This window comes from Rhipicephalus microplus, chromosome X (genome assembly GCF_043290135.1).
Source record: "Rhipicephalus microplus isolate Deutch F79 chromosome X, USDA_Rmic, whole genome shotgun sequence".
In the NCBI taxonomy this organism is placed as follows: Eukaryota; Metazoa; Arthropoda; class Arachnida; order Ixodida; family Ixodidae; genus Rhipicephalus; species Rhipicephalus microplus.
The window spans coordinates 83,217,603-83,234,709 of record NC_134710.1 but is presented as its reverse complement, the minus strand read 5'-3'; the positions used below and the strand labels follow the sequence as shown (position 1 = coordinate 83,234,709).

Here is a 17,107-nt window from a genome sequence, read left to right as displayed (position 1 = left end):
GAAAACCAAGCAATCTACATGAAAATAAATGACATATTTGAAAAGAGGAGAAAAAACTCTATTAGCATGCCAATTTGTGTTAAATTCAGACTCTTATTAAAGAAAATCGTTTTTCGTGTAGCATCTCCCCTTAAAGTGCCGACATATGAATATGTGATGGCGAGAAGGAATCGGTCAAGTTGCAACAGCTTCCTCAGTTCCACAGATGAATCACGAATTTTGGCATGTTACCTTCGTTTACCTACTCTTCTATGGACATGATGCTAAAAAATAATCACAGGTTTAATAACACAATCTCAAGAAACTAAAATAAGTCATTTATATGAAGTTACTCAAATGCTACCCTTGAAATGCGAGCTGGCCGCAATAAGTGTGCAGCTGAGGACGTTTGCTGTTACATCACCTGTAATAATAGGTAATACTAATAATAAAAAGATAAGATAGCCCGGCAAGCCTCTGTTGATGGCAGTTCTAACCTAATCGGAAAGCCTTCAAGCCAACCAAAATAATGCACAAATTCACACACCTGAGTAATGTCTTGATCCGAAATTTGGATATGCTGTGTGATATGTAGAAGCAACAGACATCAATATAGTACATGTACCAGCATGAAAGCTAAGGAATGCTTTAGTCAATGTGAAAGACGCATCGCCAAGCGAAAATTTCCCCGGTCTTATTTATGCCATAGGCTGCCACGATTGTGATAACCAGTACATTTGTGAAACGGATGATTTCAATAAAAGAGAAACAATACGAATATGATGTCACGAAACAATGCGTAGCCACGAATGCCTTTACTGAATACTTGGAATCTACAGGCCATCAACAAAATTGTCTAGTCAAGCGCGGGTGTTCTGGACAAAGAAAAGAAGCTTGCATCATGCCTGCATCCTGAATCCAGATCCAGACTACTGAACATATGCTGGAGAGGAGTGATGCGATGCTTCTGACAACGTACTCTCGCTGCCTACCTCCCTTACTTAGACATACTATGCCTTCCTTATGGCTTTTAGTGTGAACAAGGCTCCCATATTGGGTGCCGAAACGTCAGTAAACTTGGTGCTCTATTGGTCAGTATCCGCGTTTCATACTAAGAAGCAACAGTTACGCACTGCCTTTTTTTTTCATGCCTCCTCTAGCAGTTAACTGCTGTTGCAGCCAAACGAGATACTTCTTAAGTTTTGATCAATGGTATGCATATTTTTGTGAGGGCCGTACAGATTGTTGTCAGTTTTTATGACCTGGCCACGTTTTTCAGAAATTCCCTTACTTTTCCCTCACCTTTCCAGAAGGGTCCCGATTCTCTGACTTTTCCTGGTTGGTAGACACCCTAGTATTTTGTGTTATGTGACATGTCACCATCAGCAATTTCTACTACCTAACAGAACCAGAAACAGCTTGTCAGAGTGTAATCCATCTACAATTCACCATAAATCAAGTGTAGTGTCTATTTCTTTTTGAGCCCACTCATTTTGCATACATGTGAGTGCAGGCATGAAAAATAGTAAATAAAATCACACATACTACTTTGCACAGTCAATCAGCTGGTACTCATTTGAGCGTTCAAAGGCAGCCTGGACACCTTTGTCTTTCCAGAGGATCTCCGTGTGCTCGTAGAACTCCTGTCGATTGCACAAAAGACATTAGTACGCACACAAGATTTCAGCTATCAAGATATCATTTGGAAAAAAAAGGAAAGACAAGTATTACTTACAAAATAAAAGCTGAAACGATTTGTTAAAGAGTAACAATACGTGCAATCAAATGTGTCTGCAGGCCGATACTGCAGTACAATCACATCACTGTCACTCTTTCGGACTTAGCTACTGTCACTCTTTAGGACTTGACAACTCTGCCTTTTTCTGGATTTGTTATATGAGATAACTGTAACGTAAATGTGGGGGGATGGCTGCCATAGCAGCTCAATTGGTAGAGCATCAGACGTGTTATTCGAAGGTCTCAAGTTCGCTCACTGCCTATGGCAAATTATCTTTCCATTGACTTTTCTTTCTTCACATTTACATTACAGTTACTTCATATAACATCCCCTATACTTTCCTTGGCATGGCTGTCTGTTAGATCTCATTAATATTGTGTCTGAGAAATGAAATGAGCCCTAAAGTGTGCATTTCTTTCCTTCATTGATAGCGAGGTTCTCATTGTGGCAGACTGTGTTTTCAGGTAGTACACGAGAGATTATTGGTCAGCTGCCAGCGCGTAATAAGATCACGTGCTACGTGATGCCAAAAACAGGCATAAAAAAGTGTTCCACACTTGCCGTCGTGGCTACAGGCAACGCTGACTGACACTTCCACGTTTAATTCACATACATTCCCAATAAAGTGGACGGAGAAATAAACAGCCACTATGGTAGATCAGTTGGTAGAGCATCGGATGCATCATTCAAAGGTCCCAGGTTCGATCAATGACCACGGAAAGTTATATTTTCATCCACTTTTCTTTCTTCACATTTACATTAAAATTACCTCATATAACATCCCCTATACTTTCCTTGGCATCGTTGTTTGTTAGATCTCTTTAATATTGCTTCATTCTGCATCTATTTTCATCTTAATGTTGCCTATAATGACTCAGATTTGCATAAGCTTCAGCCCTGTGTATATCTGTGAGACACATACATCCCAGTTTTTAGTCTGCAGAAAAGATTTTTTTACCACAAAACCAATCGCAATTTGTGCAACACGAAGTCACTTATATTATACTCAGGTCTTTGTATACCAGAGGAAAATTCTTTTACAGTGCTTTCAAAAAAGGAAGTAGTGTGACAATGGCATTGAATTTTAGCCTGTTTTTTATGAGAGCTTTTGAATTTTCGTTCTCTTTAGATAGAAAGAACCTACCAATCAAAATACGGATAATTTTTTTTCTGTTTTTTTGGAAAGTAGACTTTACCTTGCAGTCTTCATGCGCTTTTGTAAATTTGCACAATAACTTGACTGATAATGCATTCATTAAAACACCACCCCCTCCGAAATTGCCACATTCACTGCTCACCACAACTGCAGATGATGGTACCTAGAAATATTTGGATATCATACACCTCTTGAGAAGCAGGCACATATTTAGAGATTTCATAAGCCAAAGAAAGGATTGGCAACTCGACGAAACAATGGTTGGTACATGCAGTGAAGTGAAATCGACAAGAACAGACCATAGTGCTATGAAGGCTTACAAGAGACTCAGGTGCAAGTGTTTTTCTACTGATAGAAATAAGGTTTGCAGAACTTTCCTCTGCACGACTTGAGAACTGCTACTCTGCGCCACTTGCTTCAGGCATTTTAATTCCAAGTACTTATTGATGCGATCGCAAAATAGTGCCTTCACGAGTCAGGGGGACAATGTTTTCCCAGTTTTTGGAAAACACTCCCATAAGCCAGTGGATCCTTTTTTCAGTGAAGTACAGGCCTAATTTTCATTAAATTTGTTTCCTACTACACTCAAACCTCGTTATGACATCTTACACAAAAAGATGTAAGTTACATCTTACACAAAAATATGTTTATTATACCTTAAAATTTCTTATAAAGGTATAGTCAGACACTATATTGCAAGTCTATTCTTCATTTATTTTATTATAACCATTACTTCATTATACCCAGGTTTGTTATATCGAGGGTTGAGTCTATTTTGTATTACATATACCAAGCCAGTTTTATATAATCGTGTCAAGAATATAGGCCAACTTACAAAGACTCACCACCTTTCACTCTTACTTCTTTGATAGTGTTGTGAGAAATTGTGCATGAGTACAAAGTCAAACTGCCTTGAATTTGAAAGACAAAGGGGAAGCAAATACTGCAAAAGGTGCTGCCGCTCATTCTGTTTTACCAGCAGTCCTTACACAGGATGTCTTGTTTTTAGATGATGATGATGATATCTGGGGTTTAACATCCCAAAACCACCATATGATTATGAGAGACGCAGTAGTGGAGGGCTCCGGAAATTTTGACCACCTGGGGTTCTTTAACATGCACCCGAATATGAGCACACGAGCCTACGGCATTTTCACCTCTAACGAAAATGCAGCCGCCACAGTCGGTATTCGATCCCACGACATGCGAGTGAGCAGCCGAGTACCTTAGCCACTAGACCATCGTGATGGGGCTGTCTTCTTTTTAGACAACACAGATTCATTAGAAATAATTCTACAACAGCCAGGCTCTTGTTTTTGGACATGAACTATATATAGGGTGGAAATACTTTTCTGTAGCAAAGATGGCATCGACACAACAATTCAACAAAAACTCAACTAGCTTTTTAATTATTGACTTGAGTGCAATTGTTGAACACCATAGTTTATGGCATGACCACTTTTTAGAAATCACAAAAGTTGCACGTAATTCCAGACATTCATCATCGATTTCCAAAAAATTTGAAACTTGCTCTGATGTAGCATGAAAGCCCAGCACACAAAAAGCGCGGCTTCTATGTTACGTCAGACCAGGAGCCGTGACAGGTAAGTAAAATTTTGAATCAAGATATGCTGAAGCAGAATCTGGTCAGAAAAATCTACAAGCATTCTGAAATACAGAAGTAGACATCTTACAATTTGCATGCAATGTGTAATGCTTGTCTCTTTCTTAAACTATAAATGATGATTGATAGATATGTGTGGTTTAACGTCCCAAAACCACAATATGATTAAGGGAGACGCCGCAGTGGAGGGCTCCGGAAATTTTGACCACCTGGGTTTCTTTAACGTGCACCCAAATCTGAGCACACGGGCCTACAGCATTTTTGCCTCCATCAAAAATGCAGCTGCCCCAACCGGAATTGAATCCCGTGACCTGCGGGTCAGCAGCCAAGTATCTTAGCCACTATACCACCGCAGCGGAGCTCTTTAAACTATAAAGAAATGTGAAAAATATTTTAAATATCTGCAAGAAGCGCTGCAGTATTTGCCCCGGAGTTTAACGCTCCCCAGAAAAAAAAAATGGGGGGGAGGGGGCTGATCTAGTGCGCAGCTTGAAACAAAACAAAAAAAAAGAACAAGCAAGCAACCAACACTACTTATGAAAGGTATGCAATGTACTGGCACAAATAAAATGACGTGCAGTTTTTTAAGAAAAGATACAGCAGCAGCGCACCTTGATTCAAATTTTGTCACTTTGTTGTCACAAGTAGTTCCGGTCTGACATAACAGGACGGCCGCATTTTATGTATGCCGGGCGAGATCAATATCTAGCACTTAAAATTTTATTATAAATATCTCGAACTACTGTGAACTCTTTTTATTTCTAAAGAATTGATATGCCATAAACAGGCATGCACTACAACTCTAATATAAACGCATGCCATTAAGTCAATATTTAGGAAGTTGATTAACAGGTTTTCATTAATCAGGCACAACAGTGTCATTTCAGCTGCAATTAAGTATTTCCTCCTCAAGATAAAGCTTGCATGTGAAAACGAGAGGTGCGATACTGTCACAGGAGTTTCATGAAAATCTTTATAGTCCCCCCAAAAAAAAGCACCCTGTGTACAACACGTAAGAATGAGCCAGAGTGAGAGAGAACAAGTGAGTGTGTGTGCATGTGTGCTTTCTCCCTGCTATTTAAAAATGAGCACTAAAAAGCAGCAGCGTTGGCTAGACTTACTGCAGGATAGTCGAAGTCTGGAGAGCTGGCTACATCTTGAATGTAGTCCACCCGCCACTGATTCTCCGATTTTTCCAGCTGTACCGGTGGTACGAGCGTGCTCATGGCACCTGTGATAGTCTAATTAGAGTGGGATAATCTGTCAGTGCACTGTACAAAAGCCAGAAAAATTATTGTGACAGCACTATGAGGATATAAGAAATAGAGCCCATACCAGGATTGCATCTCGTATGTTCTTTTTTATATCTTCTATTTTTTGTTTCTTCTCTCTGAAATAGAGGTCAGATTATTTTAGATGAGTGTGGCAGCAAATTATAACGCAACACTACACAAAACCACAACGCTACGCTTTCATCTCACAAGCTGGTTGCAGCAGGCTGGAAGCTACAAAGTGCAAGCAAGCCCCAAGCTTGCACAGCAAAACATAGTTCTGTTTGCAAATGCATGTAGAGCCCGTGCCGGAGGAGCCGAGAGAAACGTCTTGTGAGGAACTCTATTGTTTTCCAAAAATGCGAGCATGAAAGCTCGGTGCACCAAAGAGATGTGCAGGGGAAAGAAGAGACATATAAGAGAAAGCTTTGTTCTAGTCGTTCTGTCTTACGCGCTCCACCCGTGCGGCGGCGGCCAGCACAAGAGTATATTTCATTAGATTACTAAGCAAAAGGTACCACCCTTGGGGCACGATCCGAGAGGATGTGCTACATGCATTTCAACGGGCAAGGTTAACAGAAATGCACTTGGCCCATGCTACATCGCAGTGATGATGCCATACGCTAATCCCAATTCACATGTATGTCATTACTTCTACAGTCATGTATGTCATTACTTCTACAGTCATGTATGTCATTGCTCCTATAAGTGCAAACAATAATTGAGGTGGTAAAGCCAGCCTCCCCCCACTTTGATATGAATTTGCACTTGCAACTTGCCCACAGTCCTGACAGCAATAAATAAGCAGTGGAATCAGGTATCACTTTGTCTCATCTTCAGCAGAAGAAAACATATCAAGTATGCTTCATTCTTATTGGTGAGATCAACTGTTCGTTCAGCCATGCCTACTAAGCCTTGTCCCCGAGAATTTTAGAATGAATCTTGGGAAATGGGGCGAAATAGCCGGGAATACATTGCTATTGAAGCATCAGGACACAACTATAGCACAAACACATGGGTTGGTTTATACCTTACTGGCCAGATAACGTACTTTGACGACCTTATAAATATGAGGCAGAAAGAACCAGCTGTGACGGGTACCACGATGGCTTTTTTTTTCCCTTAAGCTGCTGCTGCCGTGTGCTTATTTTGGACTACGCAGTACAAATGAATGCATCGTAATCTATTTTCACTTCCTATTAGCTAAGTAGCAAATAGCCTCCCCAGTAACAAGTTCAGAGACTTCGAAATAATCAAGAAAATTAAATGCAGTAGCTCATTTCCTAGCTTTAACTGAGAGCGCACTGATGGCACAAAAAAACGCACAGTGTCACTTCAGCTGTCAGCGCAGAAGTGCCCTATCGACAAGATTAAAACAAACATGCTTAAATTTACAAATATTACTGCTCAGTGCTTCCACAGTGACTGCGCACAAGTGGCCCCTTGCACAATCTTGCGAACTCTGACACACTGATGGTTGAAGCAAATGACCGACTGGTACGTTGAAAAAATATAAGAAATACAGGTACGAACTTTGAAACTTAGCCATGTAGTGGGCAGAAAGTGCAATGATACAATTTGGCACTTGTTCGCATGGTTTCTGAAATTTCGCACCTGACTGTGCATACAGATACAAACACATGCACAAACATACATGAGAGAGGGGGTCAAACACCCCTCCAAAGAAAAATTTCTGGCCAGCCCTTGGTGCCAACCAGTAAAGAGTTGACACGAAATACTTTTAAAGTGCTCTTTTGTACCCCGGCATAGGTGCAAAATAAGTCCTTGTGCGAAGTTTCACAATAATGCAATGCATTTTTAAAAAGGTGTCTTACCAGTTCCAAGGCTATGCTCTAAATTTTCTTGACACAGAGTCACGGGTTGCACCAAATTAATTTCACATGTGTAAAAACAGACACCAATGATAACTACAACTAGATTTTTCTGAACAGCAGTCATGAGACACAGAGTTACTTGTGCCCGAGGACTCCCAGCAGACATTTGAGACATCACACCCCCTCCCATATACAGGAAAACGCTCGCAAGAAACTGCAGAATCACACTACCCACAGTACCATTAAGCAAAACATAACGAGCGATCTGCAAGGTGGTGCTTTAGAGGCAGCAAGGTACAGCACTAAAATGGCAAGGACATGAAAAGACAAGAACCACACAGCACAATATTCAGTAACTATTGAACTGTTGATGCACTGAATTATACTACTGCATTGTTGATGAATGTGCCAATCTACACGCTTGATGTGTCTCATGTGACCTTTTCAAGGTGGGATTGAACAGGATCCATGATTGCAAAGACCAAAAATCTTGGGTTCAACTGAATAAAAACAAAAATGTTTTATTCAGAGATTATTTGTTTAGTCATTAGGCATTGACAGGAACTTTTGAGAGAAAAAATTGTAAAGAAAATGTTCCTTATAAGAGTCAAACCACTCTTTAACAAACTAAAAAGTTTCAGGTGGCCACATGTCAGGTGCATGATGCAACTTTGAACTTTTCCAAGAGTTTTCTGGCTAACCTCCCTGCCTTTCCTCCTCTTATTTCTTCCTATCTAAGAGTTTCTAACGTCTATCAAACAGTATAAAGTGCATCAAGCCCTAGCAATATCAAGACGTTTTATTGCATGACACCACCAACATTCGTGAACCTGCACTCACACAAGATTGCTGACCATAATGGTCCAATCATGTACCGACTTGTACACAACCTGCAGTTTTCGAACAATAAGAAAAAGGGAAAACTAAGTGAGCGGTTGCTGACTTGTGAAGCAGTTGCCAAATCGAGAACAGTCGAACAAGTTCCTAACTTTAAGAAGAATATCAGTGACATCATAGTTTAGCATAGACTACTTAAAGAAATATAGTCTCTTCAAATATTCAAACTTTTCAAATAAAGTAAGTAATTTTTCATCGCTTCTCCCTTAAATGCTAAAGGTTAACATATTTTTTATAAGTTGTAATATTTTTTTATAATCAAAGAAGCAAGCCTAGAGTTTTAAAAAAGGAAAAGCTAGCACCACTGTCTATGCAAGATTACCAATGGACGACACTCCATCATGGCAATGACAGGATACGTAGGAGAGGTCATTGTTGGCTGGCAATGAGGAAGGCTTGCCCCACGGAGAAAGAAGTATTTGAGGAAAAGAAACTCCCAGGCCACGCCAGCAGGCGAGGGCGACGCGGTAGAGTCACGGAGCGATATGGTTTATGCCAACGCTCGGCAGGTGACGCTTTCGGCATGTTGCCATCTTTTACATGCACTTTTATAGACGCAACGCATAAAAATCGTGATAGCGCCTCGTACACAGCAAAATGTTTCAGATCTTTTGTGTAACATGAATGACTAGATGTGACATATTTCAGCGGCAGTTACTAATTAATACTGCCAAAATTTTAGGCCCCAAAGCGCTTGAAACGAGCTGCTAGTAATAGCCCAGGAGCAGACGACGTCTGCCACATGCACGCGCCTCTCACTCCTCGCTCGCATGTTACGAGTGCGCAAGCCTGGGTGACCTTGGGAGGGAAGCTACCCACAAGCTGTCATGAATCCCTTCGTCATATGCAGGCTTTCTATCTCTTCAGTGCTCTCCATGGCGCTCTCAGTGGCTTCAGCGCATTGCGCCGGCGGCGCTGCCTGATAGCACGCACTTTTCACGCCGTGACAAAGGAGAATGCTTTGCGGAATTCGAGCACGATGCTTTTTTATGACGCGGCGAAAATGTGTTGTGCCAAAATGTAACAGTGGTTACGCATCCTGCAAGGAGAAGGTAGATACTTTCAAAGTTCTTAAAGACCAGGTGACATAGGAAATGTGGGCTCGCGCCATACCTAAGAAAGATCAGCTGATGCCTCGTAACTACATTTGTGAGAAGCACTTATCGGACAGCGGCTCTGCCACACCATGTTCTATGACATAGACATGTTACATGACACTGCATGACATTCACATAGGTTTTTTTTTTTTTTTTTTTTTTCGAAACAGCTTCCAGCAGTGTTGCAGCTCTGTAGTCGAACAGCTGCATGCAATGATGAATCCGTGGGTGCGATTCCTACCTAAAACATTCCTAGAACCGAAGACATTTGCATTTTTCTCAATTTCGCAGCCATGGACAACGCTGATTTTTCCTTCTCTGCCAACGACTGCAACGTCGGTCTTTTTGCGAAACGAGCTCTTTTACGCTGTCACGTTAAAATTTGGAGCCGACGAGAAACACCCAGTTGGACATGAAGCACGAACGACTGATCTGAGCGGAGTGGCCTTGAACAAGTGTGTGGTGAGAGCGGCCACGGGTTTTTCCTCCTTCGTTAGCGGAGTTTCACAACAGAGGGCGCGTAAGTGCTGTGCCCGATTTTGTGACTTTAAGGCTCCTGCGCGAGCACAGTTTCGCCTCTTCGAAAATTCTTGCTTTGTGGCTTGCCCTAAAACATGGGTTAGGTTACACAAACAAGGCATCCTCAAAAAAAAATTTTTTACTTTTCATTTAGCAATAAGTTAACCCAACAGCAGTGCATATAGTGTTAACAACATAGAGAATAAACTATCACAAGACTGACACAATTGCCCAGCAAATTTAGTGACCCATGAACACTTTCTTAAACTCTGTATACACCCTGCTGAGGTGGTCTAGTCGCTGAGGTGCTGATCCCACAGGTCGCGGGATCGAACTTCGGCTATGGCGGCTGCATTTTCGATGGAGGCGAAAATGCTGTAAACCAATGTGCTCATATTTGGGTGCACGTTAAATAACTTCAGGTGGTCGAAATTTCCAGAGTTCTCCACTACGTGGTCTCTCATAATCATTTTAGGACATTAAACCCCACATATCAAACTCCGCATAGTTCTCAAGTGTTCACTAACACAACATTTAGCCTAATGAAAAGTATGTAAATTGCTCAACAGTCATATCACTACGAATCTGGCTACTAGAAATAACCTTGGCTCTCATGTAAGCGTTACAAAATGAAATAACGCCAACATGATATGCCTAAAGACTATGGAAACAATATTACAGTTGACTCTCAGTCAACGGAAATCTGTTAAATGAAACTGCTGCTTAAATAGAACGGCTGCCTCTAGTGCAATAGGTTTCATGCTTGAATTCTCCACCCTTATTCATCTTTCGGTTAACGTTATATGTAGCACGTTTTCCCGGTCCTTTCAGGTTCCATTTATTGAGAGTAATGTATATCAATTACTCCAGCCCTAAATCATCCTGTTTCAATCTCCAAGCATTGAACAGAGAAATTTTCTGTTAAAGGAATTATCAGAGTGTGTGTCAGCTACTCGGCACTAAGAATAGCTGGCGTCTGTAATATATTTCGTACAGGCAAAGCGAACAATCTGTGCAGTGCTCTTTCATCACGTTTGCGGTTCACAAAGATTTGAAGTGTGGCAGCAGACAATAGCAGATGACAAAAAGGAACCATTCACAGCCAAACTAAGCCATTCATAGCCAAACAGTTACTGGCCAGCAAATTCACCACGTGACTGCCACTGCCACACACTCCTGTGTTCCCTGTAACAGTGGATTGCTGTGCACATCCAAGTAGAAGTCTTTTTTTTTATGCTTTCATGCAGCATATTGAAACAATGCTGCTTCAGTGAAAAATGAGCCACCGTGACAAATGAAACACTGTTAGCGTTCCAGCTTTTCGAAAGCACTCAAAGCCACTAAATCCCGGCATTCCAACACATACAACCTGATCACAGCACTAGTTTTCCCTCAAGGTAAAAGCGAGAAACCCTACTGTTGCAGCAAATGCAGAAGCATGTCTACTTTTACAAGCAGGTGGAAGATCAAGCACACAATTGTTAAATCACTCGTGGTGCAACGATGAGCACACCATCTCAGTAAAATAATTGCCGGGTCTTCATGTCCCAAAACCATGACATTACAGAGACACAGTAGTGGAGAGCTCCAGAAGTTTCTATCACATGGGATTTCCCCATGTCTAAGCACATCTAAGACCATGAGAATCTAACCATATGGGCTTCTAGCAATTGACCTCCATCTAAACGCGACAGCTATGGCCGGAATTCCAAACCGCAATATAATTGTGAGGAACACTACAGTGACGGGCTCCGGAAATTTCGAACATCTGGTGTTCTTTAACGTGCACTGACATTGCAGAGTACACGGGCCTCTAGGAGTTCACCTCCACTGATATGCGACTGCCGCAGCTGGGATCGAGCCCACAACCTAAGAGTTGGAGGCCTAGAACTGTAACCACTGATCAATCGTGGCGAACACGGCCAGATTTAGATCCATACCGCAACCACACAGTCAGTAGTCAACCACCTTGAATACTAAACCACTGTGGCAGCTACGTCCAAAATGAAATGAAGATTTCATACACTTGAACCACATTATAACTATGTAACATGGGGACTTTTAATTTGTCTGTTATACCAGATATTCATTGTAATAGACGATTTAAAAATAGGCTCTAACAAAACGGATATCTGGCTCACACAACAAAGAAACCTACATATCAAAACATCTAAGCTTCCAATGCACCATAAACAAAGTAATGCTTGCCTGCCTCTTTGTGGTAATTCAATGATAATTGTTGGAATTTTAAATCCCATAACCACAACGTAGTTAGGAGAGAGACTGTAGAGGAGGCATCTGAAATTTCGAATGCCTGGGGTTCTATAACATGCACCTAAATATAAGTAAATGAGTCTCTAACATTTCACCTCTATTGAAATTTGTGACACTTTGAATTAAACAGACCGAAACATGAGAATGCAAAATTACGGCAGAACCAAATTCCATTCACAAAACAGACATGCATTAACATTTATTTAAAAAACTAAATGTCCTTTGTCTGGAGGCTTCTCGCAACACTAGGCAGAATGAAATTTTCCATCATGTACATGCATGAAATTTTTGTTGTTACTTAAGCCATTTTAAATGTCAAAACTTGGGAGTTTCTGAATTTTTTCAATATTTATACTATTTTCTATTCTACCTTTCATGTTTTTAACCTTGTGGAAACCGTACATTGCTTTCTTACAACCAATATCTTATCTCTTGCATTTATGATTTTGTTATAAAAAAAGAATGAATGTCGCTGGAATAAAACCTGATCAACCGAAGTTCACATCTAGTTTGCTATAACTGATTTTCTATCAGTGTATTACAGCGAGGCTCAGCAGTATTACTTAAAGAAATAATACACTGGACAGATTTCAGGTATAATTGTCCAACATTATGCCTCACTTTTCATTATATGAACCACCAGGGTCATATAAGTACGTTTACAGACTAGTAAGTTTTCCTTTACAACTACAGTTTTTTTTTTTTTTTAATTCAGCAGTTTTTATGAAGTCTTGCAAGAAAGAAAACAATTTCAAGTTGGCTTTCCGTGGAGTCTTGTACATTCAGGTAACATCCAGAAGCATAAATCATTCTACAGGTGTGCTGCCAAGTGTGGATTTCAATGGACTATGGCACGTCGGTCCCAACATGCATCACTCCCAGACTTGAAGAGAAGGCGTTTCAAACTCTGCTGCTCCCTAGTGCCCCCACAGTCACCCCTGAAGAAAGGTCCGAGTTGGATCGAAAATGTCAGCCTTTTCTCATTTTGAAGTAAAAAAGCAGTTTTAACATTTAATGGTTCAGTGAGTTCGGGTCCTCCTTTTTCCAATTACAAATTCATCATCAGCTTTATACTTCCAAACATTCTTTTTGCATTCTGTGTCACAAAGGGGCAATCATCTTTACAAGGATTGATAGGAATTAGTGGTGGTAGCAAATCCCAAGAATTAGAAACAGTAAACCATACCAACTTATGTGTGTTTAACCACCAATAAAGCTTCATACGATGCTCCCTTCTGTCGTTTCGAGGAAACATTTTAAATTCGAGCCTCACAGATAGTGCATCATCAATGTTCCAGTAATTAGGCCTCACCGCTGTGGTGATTGAGATGTGCAAGAAAGGACTGAGTGGATCAAATGAGTTTGACAGACAGCTGTATAGCAAGTGGAGTAAGCTCGTATCAGTGCAGAAAAATGTATTGAAGAAAAAAAGAAAGGACACAGGAGAGACAAGGTCACACATGTCCCTGTGTGTCTCCCTGTTTCTCCCTCATCCATTTTCTATCAGCTACCTACCCTGAATCCAACAGCAAAATGTTGGTATAGTGGCCAGTGCCCAATGCATTGATCTGTTTACTTGTGCAAAGTAAACATGTTAAACTATCTTTTTTACACATCTATCCATCCCTGAAATAATACATGACAAAAGAAAAAACTCTATCTTTCGATTTCCAAGCTCAAAACTGCTGTTCAAAGTAAAATAATCCATGATGCCACAAATGCCTGGCCATGAAAAATGTTATCAGTACGAAACAAAGTTTTAACAACTAAATTACTAAAGCAATTTCCAAAGGTATGTTTTAAAGGCAAGGCAATCCAGAAGAACTTGCACACAATGGCAAGAATTGTTTATAAGAGTGCGTGAAGTATTAAAAAAAAAGTGCTACCAAAGGAAGTCATTCCACTTCAAGAAAGCAGAACTTTCTGGTGGAATGAATTCCTTTAATAAGGCTCTGAAAAACAAGGAAGTAGAGGTGAAAGGAATCATTCTGCTATTACGAACTGTCTGACCCAGCACATAAAATTATGCCGAAAAGATTAAATATAAATGGAAAACTAATAAACGGACTCGCATTTTCCTACACTGAGAAAACCCCTTTACACAGAACAATTACTTTGACAACCTATAAAAACACCAATACAATGGCTCTACCACCATTCATTCTCTTTACAAATATACATAAGAGCTGCAAAAGAAGGTGACCTTCAATACTACAAAAGCTAACAAATTTGATGATTGATATGTGGGAGTTTCATTAATTGATATTGGAGGTTTAGCGTCCCAAAACCACCATATAATTATGAGAGACGTCGTAGTGGAGGGCTCCCGAAATTTCGACAGCTTGGGGTTTTTTAATGTGCACCCAAATCAGAGCACACGGGCCTACAGCAAGAGCTACAAAATTTTGGGAGCTAGTACTAAAAAGCAGAGCCATTACAAAAAAAACAAAAACTGTGGCATGCGTGAAAAACACGACAAGTTTTAGATGATGCTCTTTCCTAATAGAGGTTACGGTGTAATGGGTTGAAACATCCCATCCTAATGAAAGGTTTGTTCCAAAAGCACTGAAATAAGCGATTATAGTACAGACTGAACACACAACGAAGCACCCTGCTTGTCAAACCCTCTTGGGGGTACGTGCTAGAATTTACCCAACAAACAGCACTGGTGCACCGAGTCCAGTTTCAAAATAAGCCACACAAGTGATTTCTTTCATGCAAATAACCAAAAGATTATAAAGAAAACAGCTCACTCCTCACTAAAACCATTCACATGGAGTATTCTCATCTGTTTCACTATTGTACTCTTTCCCGATTCACCAGCACCTGCAAGAAAATATAAGCAATACATTAATTAGTATACAGATAGCGGCACGATATAATGTGACAACAAGGCTCTATAGAAGCAACAATTTTAACTGTTGACAGGCCATGGTTTAACAAAAGAACAAGATTCCAGTTGTTTGTTATGAAACACTGAAACTGCTTAAGGAAAACACTGTGGTTCTATGAGAAAACACAGCATTTGAACACCCGTGTAGGGTAGCAAACTGGACTTAAGTCTAGTTAACCTCCCTACCTTTCCGATATTTTTTTTTTCTTCTCTCTCTCTCTCTCTATAACAAACATGACATTGCAAAGTAACAGTTGACCAACGAGCCCTCTCTTGCATCAGCGACTAGCACCTCGCCTGACAACTGTAGATGGGAGGAGGTAACAAAGCTCCTCAAGGGAGTCTCCTGTTTGTTCAGACACGCATGGTAGAGATAGAGAACACAAGAGAATTGTTGCGATGCCATCCGTCAAGGAATGATCAAGCCAGTCACGTACAAGATTCACACACACCTCCTCTTACACTCACTAGCCTAATGCAAGTATCCATACTCTTCAATTATTTATATACTTAACATAAATTCACTATGAGTACCTTAAGGGCTACTCCTGCACAACAGCCTTACTTTCTGCTACCAACACTTGTCAGGTTCGAAAGCATAGTCTCACTGAAAATTTTAAAAAGCCAGAGCATTTTCCTGCGTGTGCTAAAGCATACTGTTGGTGTTTTGAATGAGCCTGCATATCATGGGAACTTGTGTGCTACTTTCCTTCCTATGAGTCCTCATTAAATGCAAAATAAACTAAATAATCTTGCCTACAAAAATGAGTGAAGTAGTGCAGTAGAACATTTCGAAAGCTTATTTTATTCCGCATATGTCCAAATTGGAGCTCAACACTCCCCAGCGATTTCAAATAAAGCAATGAGGAAAACAAATAACAAAGACAAGTCACATAAAGAACAAATCCCATCAAGCATTAACGCAATGTGATATCTCAGCAACGTCGAACTGCAGTTGGTGTTGTATAACAGTAAAAAGAAGTGGCACTTGGCCAAATATAAACATTCATTTTAAATAGAATGGACCCAAAGACCCAGGAGGTAAACTATACGATCAATATTTTGCACGCAAACCTAAAGATACTTGCTGTTTGCAAGGCGCAGACGAAAGCACTAGGAAAATTGAAAGATGAAGTGAAATGTAACTGCTACACCAGTACTAAGAATCCAATACCGAGGGGCATTGTGGTAACTACACATGTGAAAGCTCAAGACCAATGGAAGCAACTATGCGTGTAAGTTTTGTTCGCGCATAACTTCAAAAACGATTCGGCTTGAACGTTGCAGCGTTCGCACATGTCACCCAATTGAAACTTCGGCGAGTGCACGATCAGCCCCGTAACGCTTCCATCTGGTGCTTCGCTTCGAGTCTCCCCGCTAGTTTCGGATAAACGTTGGCTACTTTGGTAAACGTATGAACAATTAGCGAACTATTATTTTATCACCACATTAAACCGCTAAACAAGCCGGCCGTGTCGATGGGGGAACACATCACACGGATATCTTGACGCGTATGGCCGGTATACGCGCGATAGTCGAGAGAAAAGGAAAGCAAGGCTCGGCCAATTATGCATCCTGCTTTCGTAACCAAAGTGAAATAATGTGGGCGCACGAAGACGTCGACGTTTATAAGCTAGGCCTAGTCAAATCGGAGAACTCGAGTCCGATATCACATTCGCCGCTACAAGGTACAGGTAGCCCGTTCAATTTCCCTTGCATGAGCAAAAATATGGGACTAAGCCACTACAGAACGTACAAAGAACAGCAGCATGCTGGCGGCACTGCAGAGAATCTTTTTTTTTAATTGATAGTATGGTTCTCAAC

General features: G+C 40.7%; 1 protein-coding gene across 6 annotated transcripts in view; it reads right to left on the bottom strand.

Moving 5' to 3' along the window:
- Galphas (G protein alpha s subunit) overlaps window positions 1–17,107 on the bottom strand; it is a 189,611-nt gene that overhangs the window by 171,553 nt on the left and 951 nt on the right. For all 6 annotated transcript variants that reach the window (XM_075877234.1, XM_075877235.1, XM_075877236.1 and 3 more), the window contains exons 2-5: window positions 15,144–15,216; window positions 5,833–5,887; window positions 5,619–5,738; window positions 1,525–1,622 (exon numbers count right to left, since the gene is read on the bottom strand). In XM_075877234.1, coding sequence (XP_075733349.1) covers window positions 1,525–1,622; window positions 5,619–5,738; window positions 5,833–5,887; window positions 15,144–15,216 — 346 coding nt within the window. The remainder of the gene's footprint in view (window positions 1–1,524; window positions 1,623–5,618; window positions 5,739–5,832; window positions 5,888–15,143; window positions 15,217–17,107) is intronic.